Below are 24,570 nucleotides of genomic sequence, written 5' to 3' on the forward strand. Positions count from 1 at the left end.
AGCAAGCGCTGGGAGCTGCTACGATTATTGGATGGTGTCCTATTGGATGGTGTCCTATTGGATGGTAGATGTCAAGAACACTCCCACTTTACAGAGGGTCTCTCAGACATCAAAGGTTATAAGGTTGATGCAAGCATGCAGTAGTTGGTGAGGAGCTGCTGTTTGACCCTCTCAGTGCCTGTCATGGACTCCAGCCCTTTGTCATAAGGTGTCCTCTCTGTTGCCATTGGGAATACTTGAGGGCATGAATTCAGGCTTCTGTGGGAAAAGTGTATCAGTATTCCTGCATCAGGGTGAAGGAAGAGTCACAGCATTGATTTGGGGGTGGGGGGAGTCTTCCAACTCTACTACATATTAGAAGGCTTTAAAATCCCCATAAAGGGGTGCCCTGGAGACCTCAGGGAGCAGCCTCATTGGGTGGAGCAGAGGCACAGTGACATTAGGCTTTCCTGGAGACTTGGGTATGCAGCACGTGGAGAAGCCTGAAGAGGGTGGGGAGGTCTGGGTGGTGTGAGCATTGTAGAAAGGCTGGTGGTGAAGCAGACGTGCTGGTCATGCCTGGAGTGCACCTTGGAGCCGCTAAGTGAGTTTGGGGCTGCAGGCCCTTCCTCAGTTTACCATGGAAAGAGAGACGCTGGCTTTATACACATCTAGCTACTGTTTATTGTTTTTAAATCTTCACTGTTATTTCAGAACCCAGAGGGATAAAAGACATTATGCCACTAATACCCTGAGTACATTTTAGAGAATTAAATAACTTCTATATCTAAAACAGTCATAGAGAATAACTGTTTTATCCTTTACACAAACATGGGCTGGCTAAGCTTCCTCTACAAAGAATGGTGTAGTCAACAGCAGCGCCAAGTCTTATTAATCCCATACAAGTAAGAAAGAAAAGTTCTAAATAAATGGGATTTTCATGGTGGTTATAATAACCATAAATCTTCTTCACATGGTTAAGATGTATTGTCAAACCAGAGTGGCTTTTTTCCTTGGGGACATTGGCAGGGTTAGGTTTAAAGACTTTTAGAGGAAACTTTTTGAATTTAGAGCATATGACTATAGCAATGCTTGCTATAACTTTCTCCTCCCTTCTTCTTCTCTTTCTTCCTCTTCCTCCCTCCCTTCCCATCCCTCTCTCTATGTGTATATGTGAGGATAGGGACTTTGTAGCCCACATTGGCTTAAAACATAATATGTAGCCCAGGCTAGCCCTGAACTTGTGGCAAGCCTCCTGTCTCTACATCCAAAGTGCTTGGATTACAGGTGTGAGCTACTGGCAACAATTGTCTATTTGATGCAGAGTTAAGGGAGGTTTTCCTGATGCCTGGGAATGGGGCTTGGCTTATGGAGTACAGGCCTAACATGCACAAAATCCTGGATTTGCTCATTAGCACCAAATAAATCAGAGGCCATGTCACACCCTTGTAAGGCTGGCTCTTGGGAAGTAGAGGCAGGAGGATCAGAAGTTCAAGCCTATTTTTTAGGGTACACAGTGAATTCAAGGCTAATCTGGGATACATGAGACCCTGCCTTTAAAAAAAGGAAAAAGGAAAGCGGGTCTCTGATATCCTCATTGCCAAAGTCTAACCAAAAGGAACAGCAACAAAAGGCAGGAACCTTCACAAAGCGAACGGGAGGGTTCTCTGGATGGTCTAGAATGAAATGACAGCAGGCAAGAAGAAGTGACAGTGAGAGCGAGGCACTGGGGTGCACAGCAGTCACTGGATAGGGCACTGGTCAGGCGCACTGACTTTGCTGTACCATCTCCACACAGGCAGCCATGCTGGGCTCTCTACTGCTCGTCTTTGTCTTCTGGGCTCCAGCTCCTAACACTTTTGCTTTCATGAAATGGTCTCACTGTGCAGCCTAAACTGTCCTTGAACTTGATGTGATTCTCCTGCCTCCTCGTCTTCAGTGCTGGTATTCCAGGTATGAGTGACCACTGTCAGATCGTAGTTTTGATTCTAAATAGGATTTATGAAGCCTTGGAGATAACAAGGGTGAGAGCCCCCCTATTCTTGTGCAGAGAACAATTGGACACGATGGATTTTTCTCCTATTCTAGGAGCAGGGAGTACACAGGCAAGGAAGAAGCGATTAAAGCAGATGACACGAACCTTCCCTTCAGTTCCCAGGAGAATATCAGAAGCAAATGAACACACAAAACCAAACTCACCAAGAGACAGGAGGGTTTCCGAGGCCACGGTTCTGATTTCTTCAGTGTCAGACTGACACAATGTCACTAGCATTTTAATGCTTTCGGTGGCCTGCCAGGGAAAATAGACCAGTGCCTGATACTTAGACCTTCAGTCTTCTAGAAGACTAAGCAGCTAATTCTTAAGGCTTTATCCCATTGATTCCAAAATAACCCTCAGTTTAGAACTCTTGTGCTTGCATTTAAGCAACATGTTGGGTGGAATTGTTTTTCAAGCTGAGGGTGGGATGGGGGAAGAATTAGTTCTCAAAGAGGGCTTCTATTTCCAGAAGGGACTGTATCATTTGGGAGAAAAGGAATAGAGTAGGGTCAAGGTGCTCTCAGCTGGAGATACGCCGGGGTTAAAACCAGGGCTCCCGTTTCATCCTTCACAATAAGTCTAGTAGAACCCAGACAGGCTGCTGCACACTGTGTGTCTATCTGTGTGAAGTCTGCAGCAGAGACACTGAGACACTCAGCAGCAATGAGTCACAGCACACCACAAAAGTGCCCAAATAAATACTTAACCGATGGGGATTTTTTTTTTTTTTTGCAGGCGGGGGGGGGGGGGGGGTGGGGTGGTGGTGTCACTGGTAGATACTTTTTTTGACCAAGTAACAAGGAAGGCAAAATTTCCCAGGGTTGTTTTTCTTCCCAGATCATTGGCTTTTCCTTTTACGAGACACCAGTCCCTTGTTTTCAAGTCCTCTCGAGGCCAGCTCCTTGCCCCATGTTCCCATCTAAGGTTTTAGTAAGCACTAGGGGTGGCTTTCTCATTATTTTTCCTGGCACCTCTCCTAGTGTTTCTGTGGTAAAGACAGGTCACACATGAGATCTAGTGAAAAGCCACGCTTCCGTTGGAGATCTGTAGCCTTTGCTTCCTTGTGTTTGCAGGTCGCTCTCTCCCTGCTCACTAAGAGCTCCTCTAACACAGTGACCATTGCATAGCAGTCAGATGGATCCACCGTGCAGTCTGAGTGTGACTGAGGCTATCAGTGTAGCCTGAACCATACAAAAATCATGAACTTAAAACAGTGCGATTTTTTTTCCTTTGTGTAACATCATTGTGAGCTTTGAGGAGATGACTCATGTCATGATGTCAAAGGTTGGACACACCTGCAAACTAATTCCAAGAGAAAGGATCTGGGAACTCAGTGGCACACTGAGTTAGATACTTCAGGGCAGGCTTTATTTTTCTATGCTAATTTATACACAATACACATTGGGGAAATCACTGTATCATCTCTAATTGACCCAAAGTCACACTGGTTATATGAGCAATGCTAAACACTAATTATTCGCTACTTGGTGAATTTAACAAAGTCATATGTAGTCCATGTTCAAGGGGGAAAGGCTCCTGACTGTGTGGCTCCAGGGAGAAGAAACACTGCTACGCTACAAGAGAACATGAATACGGCTTTGAATACGGAAAGCACTGGATAGGTCCACATGGCATGGTCTCTAAGCTTAAACAGACATGTGTTGCTCTAGGGTTGACCAGGGATGGAGGCTCTGAGTCTGGACAGGGGTGAGGGACTTTGAGTCTGGTCAGGTGTGGGACTGTAGGGGTTTGGGGCTGGGCTTTTACCTCCAGGCTTTTGAGGGCCAGGCATGCTGCCTTCTGTAGCTGGAGATTAGTCTTCGTCAGTGCTTCACAATAATAGAGCAAGGCCTGAAGGGGAAGGAGAGATGCTGTAAGACATGTTGTACTGTTTGTCACTAATATAGTATGTAAGAACAAAGGAGGGTAGTTGGCGTAGGGGGTTATAGAATATCTTTTCCCATATGTGATATATAAATTTTTAAGTTTAAAAAAACAACCCTTTGTTTTATTTTATGGGTAGGGTGTCCTGTCTGTGTATATGTCTGTGCACTATGTATATGCAGAGAAAGAAGATTGCTGCAAATTTGAGGACAACCTAATCTGCATGGCAAGTTCCAAGCCAGCATTATCTCTATTAGAAGTTCTAAGCCAGGCAGGGCTATACGCGGTTGGAGATGTCCCAGAAGAACACTGGTTGCTCTTCCAGGGGACCCAAGTTTAGTTCTCACCATCCACATAGCAGTTAACAATCAGCTGTAACTTCAGTCTCAAGGAAGCTAATGCCCCCCACCAAAGGACCAGGAAATGCCATGACAGGGGGTCAGAAAAGAATGTAAGTGTTGGGAGTTAGGGAGAAGGCTATCTTCAGGGCATCACCCAGCTATTGCAAACATGATCTCGCAGGGCAGTGGTGGCGCACGCCTTTAATCCCAGCACTTGGGAGGCAGAGGCAGGCGGATTTCTGAGTTCAAGGCCAGCCTGGTCTACAGAGTGAGGTCCAGGACAGCCAGGGCTACACAGAGAAACCCTGTCTCGAAAAAAATCAACCTCCCCCCCCCAAAAAAAAACCATGATCTCACAGCAGCTAGGCCCTCACAAGACTGGGCCTGCCAGGTTTAGATCAGGGAGGGGCTCATGGGAGATTCTAGCTCCTGACTATTGGTTACTGATGGATTCTGGGGAGAGTTATTATCTTCTGTTCTGAATGGTGTATTCATCAAGGAGGTTGCAGTTCCAACCCAATGGGCACACACACAACCCTGGTTAAACTCAAAGGGTCAAAGAAAAAAGCCATGGAGGAAGTGAGCAGTGGGTGGAGGCGGATATGACGGAGGTGGGAGGAGACAAGAGGATGTGGAAGCAAGCGTATACAGCATGTACTGCACATGTGCACTAAATTACCAAAGAACACATTTAGCAATAAAAGTAACAAAAGTAACCCATTTCTGTATTCTAAAAATAATAAAAAGTACATATATCTATATCTACACATCTCTGTCTCTGTCTCTGTCTCTGTCTCTATCTCTATCTCTCTATATCTATATATATTTTCAGGGTAGGAAAAAAAAATTCACAAAACTTCACAAGTTTATTCAAAGAGTTGATTGGTTTATTTTACCAGATTGTAGATGCAGTCTTGGAAGATACAAAGTTATGATTATAGATTTTATTTTAATGATCAATTTTCTTCTTTGCTGGATTTTATTTTAAAAACCACGCTACTTTTGCTTTTAATGGACAGAGTTATGTCTGGGATAGCGTAACTGAAGACAAGGCACACACTCGCATCTCCCGCTAGCGTCCCGGCTCCTCACAGACTCATCATATCTACGGGTTGGGAAGCTTTGAATTCTTCCTTTCTAGTCACTTTGAAATATACTTTAAACAATTATGTGATGCTAGTAACCCTAGTAACACAGTTTGGTAGCTCCATTCTAAGCCCACCTTGAAGTCTCAGCAATCCTCCTGTCTTACTCAGGATTACAGCCCAGCTGCATGCTAATGTAAATGACAGGCAGGTAAGTCCCTGATAGCCACAGTTTAGCACCCTACCTTTTCTCTGAAGTGCTCATTTTTGGAGGCTGCTGCCAAGTAGAGTGTCACAGCCTCGCTGACCTCATTGTCATCCTTGGTGAGCAGCAGAGCCAGCGTCCTGAGGACTTCCTGTTGAGCCGGGAGGTTGCTGGGTGCAAGGTCACTCATAGTCTGCAGCAGTTTCTCATCTCTCAGGGACTGCAGAGTCTGAACCATGGCAACTGGAAGGTGAGGAGCCAGAGGTCATGTTCTGATAGCACAGTGGCAGGTTTGTCGAGAACCCAAGTTTTTCATGTATGTTTTCAGTAAAAGCATACCCATAGCATACCCAAGTGTATGTAAAAACTCAGTCTATGATAAAGGCAGTATTTCAAATTAGTGTGAAAAGTCAATAATTTAAATAATTATAATGAGGGCAAATTGTAAGGAAAATGTAAAGTGCCTGGCAGTGGTGGCACACGCCTTTAATCCCAGCACTTGGGAGGCAGAGGCAGGTGGATTTCTGAGTTCGAGGCCAGCCTGGTCTACAGAGTGAGTCCAGGATAGCCAGGACTACACAGAGAAACCCTGTCTCGAAAAAAACAAAAAACAAAAAAATTTCTACTTTGAAATGGTGGCAAAAATATATAGTTTTTTTTTTTAATTTAAGATAGGATCTCATAATAGCCTAGGCCAGCCATGAATTTTCCATGAAGCAACAGGTGACCTGAAACTATTGACCCTCACTCAAGGTTATAGGCATTCATCATTGAGTGTCATACAAATGAATTAGAGAGTTAAATGTAAATATACTATGAAGAAATATAAAGAAATATTATCTGACACCTCATTAATATTCATAGTAAATACAATTGTCTCTATGCAAAAATCCTAATCCTAGGTGAAGGGTCAGGCCTGGAGGGGGGATGTCACATAGTTGATTGGAATCTAGAGACAATATGATGAACTACAGGATTTTGAGTTCCACTGGGACAAACTGGCCATATTCTGTGAATAAAGAGAGGTGGAGTCAAATCCCTAACTAGATCTCTTGGTCTCTAAAAGATAATGATGAGATTGTGTCTATTCAGGGACACGGGAAATATATGGGAAAGGAAAAGGCCAAGCTTGCCTCTTACGACAGAGCCATGCCTTTCCCAGAGTGAACACAGGTGAGAGCCATCTAGGTATTTTTACTTTAATTTCCTGTTTTCTTTGCTGTGGATGTATGTTAGCTCCACGGCTTTGTAAGTAAGTACTCCAATAAAAATCCCCAAGGGAGTATTAAATAACAGTTAAACAAACAAATCACAGAAAAGATTTCACACTATAAAAACACAGGATCCAAATATAAAGACAATAAAAAACTAATAAAATGCTTTAGATAGTTAATATTTAACAACATGAAGCATATTAAGTTAAAAAAAACACAAGATATAATCATAAGGCATAATCACACTGGGGACATTAGCTGTGAGTACAGTGTTGTCTACTATGGGAGATCCTGGGTTTAAGACCATAGTGCTGTAAAAACAGACAGACAGACAGACAGACAGACAGACCAACTAACCCCAGCCTAAACAAGATACAATTTTGAAATCTAAAACAATGCATGTTCAAATGAATAATTAAGAGTTTACAAATGGGGAAAAGAGATTTGAACTTATGTTTTTCTGTTTCCCAACCTTTTTGTAATGTAAAACTATCCATTTTATAATGAAAGAAAGAAAGAAAAAGGCACTTAAAGATAAGGGAAGAGCTGAGGATGCAGCTCAGTTGGTAGAGTCCAGCTCACACAAAGTAAATGTGTTCAATCTCCAACGTCACATAAACTGGGCACGCACACGCACGCACGCACACACACACACACACACACACACACACACACACACACACACACACACACACGTGCAGCAGTGGGAGGTTTTGCTGCACTGCTTTGAATTCCCAGTGAGTTGCAGGCATGCCCCTGCCCAGGAGCTAGCTTGGATCCGTGGATCAAAGAACCACACATATTAGCTTATTTTTAACCTGCTTTATTGGCTCAGGGGCTGGGCTCCACTAAGCCTCCCATGGCTAGTGTGCCCTTCCTTTTACTCATAGCTCAAAATCTCTAAATCTGTCCTCAGCTTAGTTGCCTGGTTACCTTAGTTACCTTTACTCCTAGCTCAACACCTCTAAATCTACCTTCAGCTTAGTTGCCCGGTTTCCTTCTGTGAAGATCATTTTTGGCTACCTAGTAAGGTTGAGGCCAGTCTGGGCTAGAGACCCTGTCTCAAAACAAAAACAGAACAGAGGAGCCAGAGAGGTGACTCAGAACTTAAGAACACATACTGCTCTTGCATAGGACCAGAGTCTGGTTCCCAGCACCCAGGTGGAATGGCTTGTAGCCCTTTCTAATGCAAGCTTCTGGTGTCTGAGGGGACGACACTCACATGCACAAATCCACACTTAGATATACATACATATAATTTAAGATGGAAATAAAGGTTTAAACAAACCAAACCAAAGACAAGACTGAGAAAACAAACACAAAATTCTTCAAAGGTTAAAAGGTATTTTCCCCACACCGTCATTCCATATTCCTACAGTTGAGTGAGTTTTGTCAAGGCTTATCACTAAGAAACTTAGGAACATGAACCGCCATACTAAACTCTGAATAATTCAGATGTCTACCTGGAGAATTGATCCACACGTGGCAAGCTTAGTGTCACATGGATGCCATGAGGTTTTGCATCTGTAAGTCAGAGTCTCCCTGTCCTGGTCTTTCTGTGCTGGGCATGCCAGCTTCAAGGCTTTCTCCAGAGTTCCTATGTCCCATGCTAGACAGAAATGTTACCTCCTTATGATGCCAAACAAAAACCATATTGCAGCAGGATTTAATGCTTGGGGCAGAGCAGAGCTAACCTGGATCTGAGCCAGACAGGTTGCTGCTGTGTGGTACTATACCAGATGCCCTGGTTTCAGAGAGCACACCCCATCCCCTCTGTTGCTGCATTCCTAAAGAATACTCAGATACTATATATATATATATATATATATATATATATATATATATATATATATATATGTGTGTGTGTGTGTGTGTGTGTGTGTGTGTGTGTGTGTGTGTATATAAAACGTTTGAAAGGCCATGTTAAAGGGTGGACCGAGCTCACCATACCCCCAACAACCTCTGCCTTTCTTGATCAGGTAACTTCAGAGTTTCTTTTCTCATTTCCCTTCCTGCTGTCTCACACCAGCCTTCATTTGAAGACCATTTCTGTCTATTCTGAATGAGAATTCTACCACAAAACACAATATAAATAAAACAGCATTGCAAATAGGCTGAGAAAGGAAGGAAGGCAATGAGATTTCCATTCACTTGCCAGTTTCCTGTTCATGGTGAGGACCAGTGTGCTTAGTGAGAACTTTCTCTAACACCAGGAAGTTTACTGAAGTTAAAAGCCCAGAAGTCATTGAAAAGGCAAGCCCCAGCTCAACCTCAAAGGGCGACCTTCACTAACAATTCTGACGAGGAAGAACCAGGCTAACCCAGACTGAGACACTACTGCAACCTGACAGGAGACCACAGCCTACCTTGCCTGGCTAGCTGGCCCAGGTAAGTCTCCAGGTCACTCACACCATGGCTGGTAAAGAAGCTGTCATACTGGAAGACGGTGATGACTTCTGAGGAGAGGCTGGAGGAAAGGAGTGGTTCAGCTCGGTCCAGGATTTGGGACACCAGGGTTCTGAACACTGGGAAGGAAGAGACAAAGTGGCTTAAGAAATATGACCATTCATTCAGTCATTCATTAATTTGTCCATTCATTCACTCATCTATTCATTCATCTTTTAGCATACTATTTATCATGATGAATGTAATAACCACAACACTGTGGAAACAGATGTGAATATCATAGAACTTATATATTCATTTGTTTATCACCATACTAATAATACTCATTAGCCTTTTATGGCACATATACATTCATCTTTAATATAGTACTTGCATTCCTGCATTCATTAAACTATTTATTATTTATTTCATTTTCATGTGTATGGATGTCTCACCTGCATGTATATATATCAATTCAACATGTATGCATGATACCCAAGAAGGCCATGAGAGGGAATTAGATCCCCTGGGACTGGAGTTACAGACAGTTGTGAGCTGTCATGTGAGTACTGGGAACTGAACTCTGGAAGAGCAGCCAGTGATTTTAACTGTTGAGGTATCACTCCAGCCCCTCATTCACCTTTTATTTTGGTACTTGTATTCATTGATTGATTGATTCATTCATTTGCTCACCTTTTATCACACTTGTGATACTTGCATTCATTAATTCATTTTTTTTTTATCACAGCAGTATAAGGTACAGTGCTTAAAGTGAGCTAACCTGCAGCGTACAGCTAGATGTTGTCATTGTTTCCCACACTCACATAATAGCATCTAAGTCAGGATGTGAAAGATGACCAACATCCTTCTAGGTGTTCTTGAGGTCCTTTCTGTTAGTAGCCACTCAGCCTCCCCAACAGGCGACAAATAACCTCAACTCCATTTTTGTGTTTGTTTTTGAGGCAGAGCATCATGTAGCCCAGGTGGATATCCAGTTGCCACACATTCAAGGCTGGCCTTAGACTCCTGATTGACAGGTCTCCATCATCATGTCCCCCTTCATAACCCAAGCTTTATTTACATAAGCTAGCTTTTCTTGTTCTTGAACTTTCATGTCAACAGAATGTATAGTATGTGCTTTTCATGTCTGGTATATTTTACATAACATAGTCTCTGTGAAGTTGCCTTTTTCCCATGGCATTTCAATTGTCACTGGATTCTGTGTGTTGTGACTCAGGCTGTGAATCTTCTTACACATGTCTTACACAGACAGGAGCACATCTCTCTTCATGAATTTAAGAGTAAAATTGCTAGTTCATGTTGTAGGCACAGACTAGGATCCATTCTTCAAAAGTCATTGTACTGTCTGACATCCTCTCATTGGAGGCACATTTAAGAAAAAGCCTACTGTCAGCCCTCTGTATCCATGGGTCCCCACATCTCTGAATCTAAGCAACCACAGGCCAAGAACCCAGGGAAAAGCACGTCTATACTGAACATGTAGACTTCTAAATGCTGACACTTCACAGGCAATGGAATCTAGCAAGCATTTATTTGGTGTTTGCCTAGCCAAGCATTATAAAGTCATCTGGGGGTCTAGAGGAGGAAGAGTGGAGGTTGTATGTAAACCCATACTGGTGTAAGCAAGGAATGTAAGCAAACACAGATTCAGCCATGCATGGCAGGCTCCGGCACCAAGGGACAACTGTACAAACATGCGTAGCAATACAGACATGAAGTACTTGTGGACTGACTGGAAAATTTTTCTCACAGGCTTGGGTGTTACCTAGTCCTCAGCCAGTGGTCCTGTTTTCGAAGCTGTGGACATAAGGGACCTTAGGGGTTAACTGTCTGACATAGGCCATGGGGTGAGCAATTGGAATTAAAACTTGGCTCACTTCTGTTTTCTATGTGTTATCTCTGATGTGACCAGCCACGTGCTCTGAGCGCCTGTACCAACCTGCTTAAACTGCCATGCCTTCCCTGCCAGGATGAACAGTACCTCCTGAAATGTGAACCAAAATCTACCTCTTTTAGAAGCGGTTTCTGTCAGGCAGTTTGTCACAGCTAAGTAGGGGGGATGATGAATACAGTACTTTAAAAGACATCATGGCTGGTATTCTGCATGGTCAGCATCTTTTTTTGTGGCTGGGCTGGCTAGCCCATCTTTCCCCTGGAGAGCATGTACTTCTCTTTTTGTGTGTCCTCATCCTCCAGGCTGCAGGAGGAAACCCTCTCACAGCTGTCTGTACCTGGCTCTGCCAGTCCTGGATAGTCTTTGTTGATGCTTCTGGCGAAGCTGGCTTCCAGCTGCTTGATCAGGCAGGCGGCAGAGCTGTGGTAGACCCCCGTGGGGCTGCAGCACTTGGTCCAGAAGGACAGCAAGGACAGCCTTTTGTGGAATTCTGGTATGGCTGGAAGAGAAGAGGGATGTTAATGGAGAGAGGACAAGGGCAACCTGGGTCAGGTGGCAAGGTGTCCCAGGGACATTATGAGTTTTCTTTTGTGTTTTTAAAAACCTGTCCTTTGTTTTAGTTTAAAAGATATTTTAATTAATTAATTAATTAATTCATTATCCAAGACTAGGTCTCATGTAACCCAGTTTGTCCTCAAGAATAACCTTGAATTCCCAATCTTCTTGTCTATCCCCAGGTAACTTTTCCTTTTTTTCTTTCATCCTTTGTGTGTGTGTGTGTGTGTGTGTGTGTGTGTGTGTGTGTGTGTGTGTGTGTGTGTGTTGTTACTGGGAATTGATCCTAGGATCTCATGAGTGCTCTACCACTGAGTTACATCTCGAGCAATCTTTTTACTATTGATTTTGAAATATGTCTGACCCAAGCTAACCTCTATAGCACAGTCTAAGCTTGAAGTGGTTATCCTTCTGTCTCAGTGTTCCGAGTAGATGAGATTAGATATGTCCCCACAGCTACTGGGACTGTGGCTTTCTGTTGGAACTACTACAAGAGTCTGAGAATTAATAGGTGGTCCATAGAAAAACCGCCTCCTCTCTGTCAAGCAAAGAACACAGTGAATAGAAAGCATGGCTGCTCTGCCTTGGTGGGACCATACTTAACTCCTGTGACTCTACAGCAAAAAACCGTATAGGATCAGCAATGCAGACTTCAGGAGGGGCTGGAACATGGCAGGGTTTGCTGAAGAAGCCTTTCCCCTGCCCTGTGCTCCCACGTCAGTCTAAGCAAACAGCATGAGCAGGTGGCACATGCTCACAGTCACACTTGTGGGTGGCTGTGATCAGGATGAGGCTGTAGTTGAGCACAGGACAGAAGTCATTTGCAGTCCGAATATCTGCCACTATTATACTTTTTAGACACCTGCCAAGGTCACCTGCTCTTAGCAGGAATATACAATAAAGGCAGAAATGTGTAAGGAGAACCTCAGGGTGGGTTTAGGCTCAGCTACAGATTACCCAGAAGTCTCTGTTTCCGTTTATATCTGATGTGAACAAAGATAAGCCCTTGCCTTATGAAAGAGTCCAGTGGCCAGATCACAAAAAGTCAAGAGAATCTTCCCCGTGTTATGTTCTGCTTGTGAAGTTGAAGAACAGCTCAAATGGTAAAATGTTTGCCTTGAAAGCACAAGACCCCTAGTTTGAGCCCCAGGACCCACAGTTAAAAAGCTGGTTAATAGTGCTTGTAACCTCAGTGCTGGGGAGGGGGAGACAAGAGGATCCCAGGGGCTTGCTAGCCAGCTAGCATTGTGAGCTTCAGGTTAGTAAGAGATCCTGTTTCAAAAACCAAGGTGGATGGCTCCTAAAGAATGATTGATGTCTGACCTTCGCACACATTGAACTGACCCCCCCAAGTTCTGCTTCAGACACATGCTCAGAGCCAGACTGAGGCTGGAGTGTACTCAGCTGCTTCTCTGAGTTCCAGTGAGCATGCATGGTCTGGCGTGCTTTGGTTCCAGGGATGGCCTGCAGGTGGTGGGCTTACCTTCTACCACAGAGGCGATGTTCCCGAGGTTCTCATCACTCACTGCTGCCAGCTTCTGCATCACAAGGACCTGCCTGGACAGCTTCTCCAAGAGACTTCTTGCCACAAAGGGGGTTTTGCTAGAGAAGACGATTTGCTAACAAGACAAATAAAAGCCCTTTCAGTGATGTCGAGGGCAGTGACCTTCCCTTCTGCACCCTTTCCGAAGTGTAATTCTCACTCCTTCAGGCTACATCTTTTTCCTCATAAAATTACACATAAAATTGCTTTTCTAGTATAGATCTGTTCCACAGGAGAATCGGACTGTCCCTCATGGCCCTGCTAGGGATGAACAGCACCCTGACGGCTGTATGCGGATCAACATTATAGACCTCCCGTAGGTTTCACAAGAAAGCTGTTTACCTCTCAAAGACTGGCTGGTGGTTTGCCTAGCGCAAGTCAGAGAAGATAATTATAGGCCTAAAAGAATCTTACTCAGGTGGCTGTCAGCAGTAAGTAGCTAGAAGAAAACAAAAGTCCTTTCTTTCTTTGCTTGCTATAGGATCTGACTCTGTAGCTCAGGCTGGCCTCAGACGTGTAGCAATCCTCTTATCTCAGCCTCGAACGTGCTGGGACTGTAGGCATGAGCACCACATCTGGTTCCGTTTGCTCAACAGGGAACACTGCCTGTGTGAGGCTGCTGGAGGATGTTCCGGCTATAGCTTAAACACTCAGCAGCTCTGCAAACAGGGCTCAGGTCTGCCCAGAGGCAAGGGTTTTGACAGCCAGCCCATTTCCCACAGCACATGAGCACAGCACCTCCATGCCTTAGTTTCCCCATTAGGTGCTTCCTTTCTTTGAGGCAATGTCTTGCTATGTAGCCCAGGCTTGTCTTGAACTCTGGATCCTCCTATGTCTCTCTGCCCAGAGCTGGGATTATACATGTGTTCCACTGTGCCCAGAAAGCTTGTTTATTTGTTGGAGAAAATAATATTCTTCCATATTTCCCATAAATGTCTGACTAATGCTGCCCAGCCCCTGGGAAACCCAGCCCCTGGCCTTCCCTCTGTCCTCTCCCTGCCTCCTGGTGTTTGGCTGGCATAGGGACACCCTTCCTCTTTTTACTGCAGCCTGCCTGAGAGGCCGATTTCGGTAAAGCTGTGATTACAATTGCTTCTGTGTTCCTTCCTGCTTCATGTACACTCAAGCAATCTGGGAACAGATCACAGCAGCAAGAAGACAAGCAGCAGGCAAGGAGGAAGCATTTAAATCCAGGCCTCTGGAAAAGCGCCCTGTTCCGGACAGCTGAAAGCTTTCCTGATGCAAAAGGCCTTCAAAGCAGTTGCTTCCGGACTGTAACACCTCAGGTGGTAAAACAGCTCGCAGTGGACAGTAAGAAGGAAGATTTACCCCCACAGTATTCCAGTGTGAGAGCTAAGTGGTAAGGGAGTAACTTGGAGGAATGCTCCTTCTCATTGCTCATAAAAATTACTAGTCTAAGCCAGCCTGCAACCCCAGTACTTGGAACGTAGCAGCAGGAGGTTCAAGAGTTCAAGACTAGCCTCAGCTATACAGTGGGTTTGAGGAACAGCCTGGCTTGCATAAGACCCTGTTTGAAATAGAAAGAAACTTTCTCATTCACTATTTGGGGAACCAGGACCTGCTTCTGTACTACATTGTTCTTAGTGCAACATGTGATGGGAAGTGAACTAGACAAACCCATCAATATTTAGTTAACCCTGTTCTCCAACTCTGCCTATGGATAGCACGTTCGTCTTCCTTTGTTGAATTCCTCTCCTTTACTACCTGACGATTTGGATGTAAGCCCTGACTAAACTCTGCTTGGTACCCACTAAAGTCTGCAGGTTTAACTTAAAATTGAAAACCCGGGCTTAAGAAAAGGTGGATGTGTCCATCCAGTTTTTGACTTGGTTCAAATCAAACCAGCCACATTCTCTTACTTCTGAACTCTCATTTCCTTGGCAAAGCTGAAGCACACACTGTGCACACCTTTCTGGCATGGAAGTGCCCCACCACCCACACATCACACATCCTACCTGAACGAGCTGGGTGCAGTATTGTAGATGTTTGACAATGGTGATGTCCAGGCTCTCATTCCCTGTAGTGAGTGGGAGCGGGCTTCCTGCCACACTGGTCCCTACGCCTGTATCTTCAGTCAGAGCTTCGCTAAGGTGGCCCCTGGCTTCTGGGTGAACTGACCTGTAACTGAAACAGGAAGGTAGGCGAAACGTGATCTGTTTCTTTCTGTGCACAAACCACGGGCCAAGTTTACGTGGTCCCCACTGAAACCAGTCCTTCCCTGGTTTGCTCTCAAAAGCAGAGATGCCGTTCTAAAATAACTTATTTCAGCCAATTTGCTTAAGTATCAAAAGACCATGCAAACAAAGGCTGCTGTTTGCTTTCTGAGTACAATGAGCTCGTTGTGAAGTAGCTTCCCTGAGAAGTCCTTGAACTATGCCCTCATTCTGCACCGGCTTCACTTGTCCACTCTGTGGATAGGGGTTCTGACAGCTTTGGATGTAAGCCCTGACCATACTCTGCTTGGTACCCACTGTAGTCTGCAGATCTAGTTTTAACTTAAAATTTATCTGCAGACTGGGATTCGACAGCCCTGTTTGTGGACTTCTATGAGTGATCCCATTAAAGAGTGATCATGCAGGCCTTTCCATGGCCTTAGACCAACTGCCACTTTAAGACAAGAGAAGAATAAAAGTTGCCGAGGCCTGCCGTGCTGTGGCAGTTCTGTGAACAGGCAGACACTAGAAGGGGAGTCTGGCTGTGTAGATCTCAGCTCTGTCCTGATTTTCCTGTTCTCTTTAAACCCACTGTCACACTGTCTGAAGTTATAGCAACAAGGACACTCACATTACAAAGTTTGATATGTTATCTAATTTTCTTTCTTCCCTTCTCTTTCTGAGGCATGGCCCTGAGGTGCCTTGGCTTCCTGATTTCCTGTCACCACCTTCTAAGTGCTGAGATTACAGGTAGATTGTACTTTGGCCAGTTTATTCTTTTTCCAATGGATATATATATATATATATATATATATATATATATATATATATATATATTTTGTTATATCTTATGGTTTCAAGTTTACAAATAAGCCTTATATTTATTTGAGTTGATTATTGTATAATCTGGCTACATAGAATTTTCTTTTAAAAATGAATTTTTTTCTTTCTTTTTTATTTTTATTTATTTTTTAAGACAGAGTTTCCTTGTGCAGCTCTGGCTGTCCTGGAACTTGCACCATAAACCAGGCTGGTCTCGACCTCACAGAAATCAGCCTGCCTCTGCCTTTTGAGTGATGGCAACATGTGCCTCCACCACCCAGTGAATTCCTTTCTTTTTGAATATAAATTTTATTATAAGAATTCTTATAAATTACAACCATTATCCAACAAAATCAACCACACTTAAAGTCTATATATCCCTATGAAAGAGTTAGAATAGGAATTTTGATGCTGTGAGGCTTGTTTACAATTGGTTATATCCACATGCACCTGTCTACCACCCATGCTGAAAAATCTGTAAGAGAGTTAGGACTACAAACCTCTGCTGCTTTACCTGTTATAGCAAAGGACTGGAACAAAACTAGTTGTTCATCAGTAGATGAGTGGGTAATAAAAATAGTATATATACATATTTAAGCTCTAAAGAAAGACATAATCACAAAATTTGCAGGAAAATTGATGGATGTAGACAATGAATATATAATATTAAGCAAGTTCACAGTCTTAAGAAGAAAAAAACCCTCACATGTTCTTCTTCATATGCAGAATCTAGTCAATAATATATATATGTATATATATATATATTGATATAAACAAATATACACATGAGACACATATAACATGCAGAAAGAAAAGAAGGAAGACTAAGTATTAGGAGATGAGGAAGGGCTGAGTGCAGGTGACAGACACAGCTATGAAAGAGGACACAAAGCTAATGGCTTTTCTAGTTCCGAAAGTGATGTTCTTGAATGCCATTGAAATAATCCATTGTGACTGAAGGGATGAAACTACCACACTGTATCTGTCTTTTCAATGTATATTTAGTGTTACATGAAAAATATGATGTTGTAGTCATTATAATTTATAATATGTTCTAATATTCAAAAGGGTGGAATATTCCCCATTCGAGAAAAATAGTAAAAACAGAATTTTTAGGAAAAGAAACTTTTTTGTTTGTTTGTTTGTTTGAGACAGGTTCTCTCTGTGTTCCCCTGACTATCCTGGAAAACATTCTATAGACTGGGTTGGCTTTGAACTCACTGAGATCTGTCTGCTTCTGCCTCCTGAGTGCTGGGATTAAAGGCAAGTGCCACCACTGCCTGGCTAGAACTTATTTTTATACTTTAGAATTATTTGGTATGACTCTTCTATACATGAATTCTGCTGAAATAAAAAAAAAGACTTCTTATCATTTTGTGTTTGTGAGAGAGAGGCGCACGTGCTGTGGTATGCATCTGGAGGTCAGAGGACAAGTCTGTCCAGTTGGGTCTCTCCTTCCACATTCGGGTACCAGGGAGCCAACTTAGGCTGCCATACATAGAATGTATAAAAGAAGTAATATTTTACAGCAAAAGCCAACAAGTGTATTGAAAAATTTTAAAGAAGAAATACTTTGCAAATTCAGTCAAGTCAAAAAAATCTCAATATAGCATGCAGATCTATACATTAAATATTATATTTTCTACACTTCATTTTTTTTATTCTGTTTGCTTGAGGAATAAATTTTTGTTCCCATGCTTTTGTTTACACGCACGTGCGCGCGCGCACACACACACACACACACACACACACACGTACGCATGTGCACAAGTATGCACATACATAATTTAAACTTGGTCTTATTTTGGAAAAGGAACCCCCTTCAGCAACAACAATAATAGCCAGTCAATAATACTAGCATTTCACTGGTGGCTCTATAAGGTTGGACAGGCAAGTTTGCTGTAATTTGAAAACCTTCATATGTCACTTCTGTTGTACCAAAAGTAAAGGCAGAGGATTCTGTCTTAGAAGGCGGGCACTGGTTGTCAAGCTTCTTCTGTTTCACTTGAAATCACAAAGTGGGCCTAGGACCTGGTTTTAAGAACACTGGCTTGGCTGCAGGAGGACATCTTAAGAAGAAGGTGACACATTTTCTACTTGGAGGGACATAGATCAAATGGATTGCCAAGCCTCCATCTTTACCTTATAGGGAAACTTAAGCCTGGCTTTGGGATGTGCACCAGTGATTCCAGTCTCATGCAGAGATGAGTTGAAACGCAAGAGGGGAGGATGCTGGGAAAGCACAGCTCAGCAAACTGAGGACTTTGGAAGCACAGGAAGTACACAGCAGGGACAGGGTGTCCAAGTCCGTTGCCACCTGCAGTGTAGACCCTTCACCCACACTACACATGCCTATATACATGAATCACATGGATGTTTCTAAGAAACAAAAGGGATTTGTGTTTCCTATACAACCTCTAATCGGTCAGCGATAATTAGAAGCTGTATTTAATCATTAAAAGGAACTGCATATCAAGTTATCCTGCAGGCATGCCCAATCTTTTGACATTTTTGGCTCAATATCGCCCCCTACAAAGTCCATGCTCAAGAACCATGCAATCTTGATAGCAACAAAAACTACAAAGCATGTTGTAGTGTCTTAAGTAAGTTTATGATGTGGTGTTGGACAGCACTCATGGCTGTTGTGGGCCACATGTGGTTGGACATGACATCAGGGATTGTGCTATCTTGAAGATGTGCACCAGGCTACCTCTGCCAGTAGCAAAGGGGAAACACAAGCACACTTCACACTTACCCACTCTTCTCTGTCTCAGTATCTGAAAACACGGAGTCTGCTCCTCCTCCAGCGTGGCAGACTTCATCACCATCCTCTTCCTCTTCATCAAAGTCAGAGGTGTTGAGGAAATCAAAGCTTTCTAAAGCACTCTCAACCGTCAGACTTAGGCTGGAGGACCTGCTGTGGCTGCCAGCCGGCTTGCACTGCAAAGGCAGAAGGTACCAAGGAGACCATCAACACACCAGGGGGACCGGCAGGACTCATGGCGCCGGTGGGAAACGTGACACTCTCTTACAGTTTTCCAAGCCTTTATTTTTGGTTGGCATTTAAAGTCTTCATCTTGAGACAATGAAGTACAACCACAGAAACAATGGCACAACATATGTGAATTGTTCTAACAGAATCCAGAAAGAAGGATAGAAGAAACAGGATTGGAGGTAAGTTGGTAACTGGGTATCACTGAGAGTTACTGGGTATCACTGGGGGGTTTGGCAGATTGGCATATCTATCTTTGTTTGAAGTTGCATTACTATTAAAACAATTTAAAAAAAATTACACCCTGAAAGTCTTGGGAAGCAGAAGTGACATGTTCCTTTGGTGTAGTGCTCACCACCAAATCAAACAGAATGAGCAAGCTGGGTACCATAGCACGTAGCAGCCCCAGGCACTTGGGAGGCTGAGCTGAGGGCTCTGTTTGATCTCATGCATTCAAGGCCAGCCTAGGGAATAGAATGAGATTCTTTAAAAAATTCTTTTTTTAAGCCAACCCAGCAGACAAATTTTAAAAGCCACTGAGTCACTGCTAACTGCTAACCAGAACCAGTGTCTGTTACCAAGTGACAAAGTACCATGTCTGGAGCTCACTGTCTAAAGTATCCTGTAAAGAACTGACAAAAATGAATTACAGGAAAGGAAACTGCTCAAATACACCTGCCCTGGGCTACCTAGGCAGGGAGCCCTGCATCACCATGTTCCATTCAAGGATGCTTTTTTTCAGAGCACCGAGGGGCAAATGAGTGACTTGGGCATGACAGGACAATAATCCAGATTCCCCTGAGGTCTTCCTTGAAAGGAACAAATCCCATCCCCCATCTAAGCAGGCCCTGGAATTATGGGGACAAAGTCCTTTTACAGCAGGTTGCAGGACATAAACAGAAGCACTGTAGCCTGCTATGCCAGTGGCTTTGGCCTGGAGAAAGAGAGAAGCATAGTCACATATAAGAGGACGTGAGGTGGGTTGAACAGGACAAGTCTTGCAAAAAAGACACACTAAATGTTCTCTGTCCGGCTAGGAGGATCCCCTTGCTGAGTCTTAGCACAAGGTAGGAAGGGCCTTGAGGGGATCTGTCCCAGATACTTGGGGTGGCACAGAAGAGCATGGGGAATTGTCTTTCAGTCTTTTAAATCACGGTTGTCTCATTCACCCTCTGTGATCTCCATCCGGGAAGCAGCATCATTGAGTCTCTGATCCTCAAGATGTTTAGCATCCTAGGAATGTGAAGGAGGAAGAAAAAGAGAGAGCTTTGTCTGGCGGAAGCCACTTGCCCCAGACCTACGCTCCCAATGATGCTGTTGAACATCGTGAGGGAGAAAAGGGAAACTGGTGTTTATTAGGCTTGTCTTTTGAGTCTCCTTTGTTTTCTTTTTTTTTTAAAAAAAGTGATATTATTTATTGTATTTATATGAGTGCACTGTAGTTATCTTCAGACACACCAGAAGAGGGTATCCGATCCTATTAGAGATGGTTGTGAGGCACCATGTGGTTGCTGGGAATTGAACTCAGAACCTCTGGAGGAGTAGTTAGCGCTCTTAACTGATGAGCCATCTCTCCATCCCTTGAGTCCCCTTTCTTAAGCCAGCCATCTGTGTAACAAGATCTTGTACACAACTCAGTGATGGCTTCAAACACTAGTCACAGCAAGAAGACAGGTGGATGAAGCTTTCTCTAGGGTGGTATAGGAAGAATACTGGACAAGAGCAGGCTGAGCCAAAAAGGATTCTGGGACCACCAAGGTTTAATAAGATGGATGGATAATGAGCTCAGAGTCTCCTGATGAGCTGAGCTACTAATCAGTACCTTAGACTGGGGGCTGTGGAACCCTTACCCCTCTTAACAAAGATTAAGCCCAACCACTGCCTTTCCTCAAGGTCACCTTCTTTAGAAGGGTCCAGTGTGTGTTTCAGCTCTTTGAGATGAACACCTTTTTGACTGACAGCAGGTCAACCATGCAAATGAGATGCACAATGGAGTGCCATCTACGTGTCCTCCATGCTTGGGCTCTATGTGCATATTTTTGGGTGGCATTCTACAGAGAGCAGATTCTAAGTGCCCTTTCGTGCTTCTCAGAGGTTCTGGAACAGAACTATAGTGACACTAGAGGACCTAGAGTGTCAGAGGTGTCAATCATTGGCTCAAACACAAACCTTGTCTGGAGCTAGGTCGGTATTAGAAAGTCTTAAGAGTGTGTCTCCTGATGCCACTGCAAAGGCCACATAAAACCATCTTACAAGGGGACAAGGGAGCCTCTTATGGTCTGGCCCTCAGCTTGCTGCAGGGAATTTTCAAGCTTATTTAGTCCTTGAGGAATCCTAAGTGACCAAATAGTGAGAGCAGGGAAACGAAGGTCAATGACCTCATTGTCTTGTCTCCCCATGCTGTATTTAAGAAGACTTTCTACCTGTATGTCAGGTACAAACGGGTGCATTCTGATGTAGCCATGATGACACCATCCTTACGACACCCTCCTTGACAGTGTTTCAACTCTCCTTCCTGCCTTTACACCTGGACCCTATCTGACCACCAGGGATAGAGGAAACTGTCTTTGTTGGAATTTTTTGGTTCCCTGACTCCTAGTACATGAGCGAGGGTGAATTGTTACTGATTCCTTTGAGGTCTCAGTTTGCTGATTTAGGTTAAATTCATGAGGAACTACCCTCAGCTGGTGGCACTATGAGAAGAGAGGATGGCTCCTCACCTTGGGGCTACCTTCCCCAGTTTTCCTGGTGTCCACAGAAAGATCTTAACTAGTAGCATCTTTGTAAACCATGATGAGCAAACACCAGTATTTCACATTTAGACTTCATATGTGTGTGGAGATAGTGGGGGATATGTGTGTACATAAAGAAACGCATGCACGTGGTGCGCACGCGCGTGCATATGTAGGGCAGAGGTCACCCTCTAGTGCTGCTTTTTGAGATTCCATCTTGTTTTGAGTCAGGGTCTTCGTCTGGCATGGAACTCACTGAGTAGACCAGGCTGGTTGGCTGGCAAATTACAGGAGTCCACCTGCTTCTGGGATTTCTGGCATTTCAAGCCATGCCTGGGTTTTCCTATGTGGGTTCTGGAGGCTGAACTCAGGTCCTCCTGGTTTCAGGGTAAACTCTTCCCTGTTAGGGTAGGGGCCACATTGATCAAAGGCTTGCCTTGAGGCCCTGATGTGTGGAGAGGGAATATAGTCCCATGTCTAAAACCAGGAAATACTTGGCCAGGCTAGTAATGGCCTGGGCCCTGGGGGAGTTGGAGCTTCAGCTCCTAAGAATCCAGTGCTTACCTACTAAAGTGCTATGGTTATCAGCTGCTGTGTGCGCAGCCTCTGATTCACTTGAGATGTCCTGTGTTCCCTTCATGCAACATTGCTTGGTTAGCTTCCTGCTGACTCTGCCTCATTGTATTAGAGTTTTCTGCTAACTCTGTCCCATTTTTTTTCACTGAAAATTATATATGAGATATCATACTTCTTAAAAATTTACTTGGCATAAGACATAGCTTAAGTAAGACTTCTTGCCGTCAACTTTACCTACCTCCTCTATCCTCTCATCCCCCAGGTCCTTCCTCTCAGAAACCTGTCACTAAAGATGACTAACCGTCCAGATCACTAGGCCACTGAGCCATCTCCCTGTTCCTAGATCTTTTTTTTTATAACCAAATCCTAATCCATTTAGCTAAGCTGATTTCTTATCAGAAAAATAAAAATTGATAGATGTAACTGGAATTAAAAAAATTACATCCACTTATGTAGCAGGTACACATTGGTCCTGTGACAGGACAAGATTTGTTATCTTAAATACAATGTTGGCTTAGGATGCATTTTTCCAAACCAAATCAGATTTTTTTTTTTCCAGAAAGGTACTTACTTTGAGAATATCATCCAAGTGTGTGACTTCTTGGTTCAGGTCCTGGAACTCTTTGTACTGCTCCTTGTGTGGATCTAATGCGAGGAAGAGTCCACTGAAGGCATCTTCCAGGCTGCCATCGAGAAAAGACCGGCCAGCCTCAGATTCGCTACCAACAGAGCCTTCAAAGAAAAGCTTGTCGGTAGTGATGGGCCCCTCAGCTGAGGTGAGCCTCTTCACTAGTTGCTTTGTGATGTTTCCTTCAAACGTGTCCAGCTCCACAGGCTTGAGCTCAGAGGCCTCATCTGATTCCTGCAGGAGAGCCTCGGCAACACTATTCTCCAGAAACAGGCTCTCAGTACCAGACCTTTTAGCCACACTGGGCTTCCTGGGCTCTACCATATCACTCTTCGGGTAGGACTTTGGCTCATGGTCCTCACCCAAGGAATTCCTGGAAGATGCGGAGCTGCTGTCCTCAGTACCCTCATTTTGTGAGGACAGGCTGCTGTGGGTAAGCTCGGCAGGGGTGATGGTAATCTCTGGATGGGCTGAGTGTGAACTGGAGGGAGAGGTGGCTGAGCTGGAGGTGAAGACACAGTCTCCATCCTGCAGATCACTGAAGCTGAGGGACAGTGGCCTTTTCTCCTCTGCTGCCTTTCCACTCTCAAAGATGTCATCTGGCAGATTTGACTGTGGAAAAAGACACAATACATTTGGCATGGTTCATCTCCAGACAAGAGGAGAGGCAATTAAGATGAAAACTCTTTAATGTTACCAATTTATCTGAGATGTGTGTATGTGTGCAGGCAAAGGGAAAACAAGCCATTAAAAAGGTTTCCATTGTTGGATCTAGGTGAAAGGTCACGGTGCTATTCTTAGGTTTGACATTTTTCCCATGCACTTTGAGGGTGAGTGGGGACGCTACTTGTTTTTATGAATTCCAGGATCTCACAGTACTTGGCAGCCATCATTATGGATAACACTACCCATCTTTTTCCTTATCATTATTTTGTGTGTGTGTGTGTGTGTGTGTGTGTGTGTGTGTGTGTGTGTGTGTGAGTTTGTATGCGCACAGACGTGCACGCGCTCGTATCTTAAAAGACTTTGCAATTCCATGTTCTTTTGCTCCAAGCCTGAGATATTTGTTCTGCTTCAGTTCTTAACAATTATCTTTTGAAAAATATCTACTGACAAAATTTGAACTTTTGAAATCCATTTGTTCAGCTTCTGTAGAAATAAAAGAAAGACACTGATGGGTGGGACATCTGTCTCATAAAAGGCAAGGCCTGGGGGAGGAGGAGGGGAGGAAGGGAAGGGGGTGGTGTCTTAGAATCTCTGGAAATACAGTTCTCTGTGAAGCAAGTCCTGCCTCAGGTTGCCTTTGTGCTTCAGGAAACTCTGAAGAGAGACAATCAGGCAACTGAGCTGGGATGATAGCTCAATGGGTAGACAGTCTGCCCAGCATGTGTGAACCCTGGGTTTGACGCTTACACAGGAAGAGATTTCCAGATAATTAAGACAACTGGCTTGTTGTCATGAGCAGAGCAATTTCGAAGTGAGCACATTTGCACCGTCTTTCC

General features: G+C 43.9%; 1 protein-coding gene across 7 annotated transcripts in view; it reads right to left on the reverse strand.

Annotated features, from left to right (window-relative positions):
• Positions 1-24,570, reverse strand: part of Ripor2 (RHO family interacting cell polarization regulator 2) — a 219,954-nt gene that overhangs the window by 9,053 nt on the left and 186,331 nt on the right. For 5 of the 7 annotated variants that reach the window (XM_076939230.1, XM_076939227.1, XM_076939231.1 and 2 more), the window contains 9 exons: positions 23,012-23,680; positions 18,896-19,080; positions 15,121-15,289; positions 13,085-13,220; positions 11,384-11,545; positions 9,113-9,271; positions 5,573-5,775; positions 3,785-3,868; positions 2,179-2,269 (listed from right to left, as the gene is read on the reverse strand). In XM_076939230.1, the coding sequence (XP_076795345.1) occupies positions 2,179-2,269; positions 3,785-3,868; positions 5,573-5,775; positions 9,113-9,271; positions 11,384-11,545; positions 13,085-13,220; positions 15,121-15,289; positions 18,896-19,080; positions 23,012-23,680 (1,858 nt within the window). Of the gene's footprint in view, positions 1-2,178; positions 2,270-3,784; positions 3,869-5,572; positions 5,776-9,112; positions 9,272-11,383; positions 11,546-13,084; positions 13,221-15,120; positions 15,290-18,895; positions 19,081-19,168; positions 20,366-23,011; positions 23,681-24,570 lie in introns of those variants that run through there. The other 2 variants (XM_076939232.1, XM_076939233.1) reach the window with 1 other exon arrangement.

Source organism: Arvicanthis niloticus, chromosome 8 (genome assembly GCF_011762505.2).
Source record: "Arvicanthis niloticus isolate mArvNil1 chromosome 8, mArvNil1.pat.X, whole genome shotgun sequence".
NCBI classification, from domain to species: domain Eukaryota; kingdom Metazoa; phylum Chordata; class Mammalia; order Rodentia; family Muridae; genus Arvicanthis; species Arvicanthis niloticus.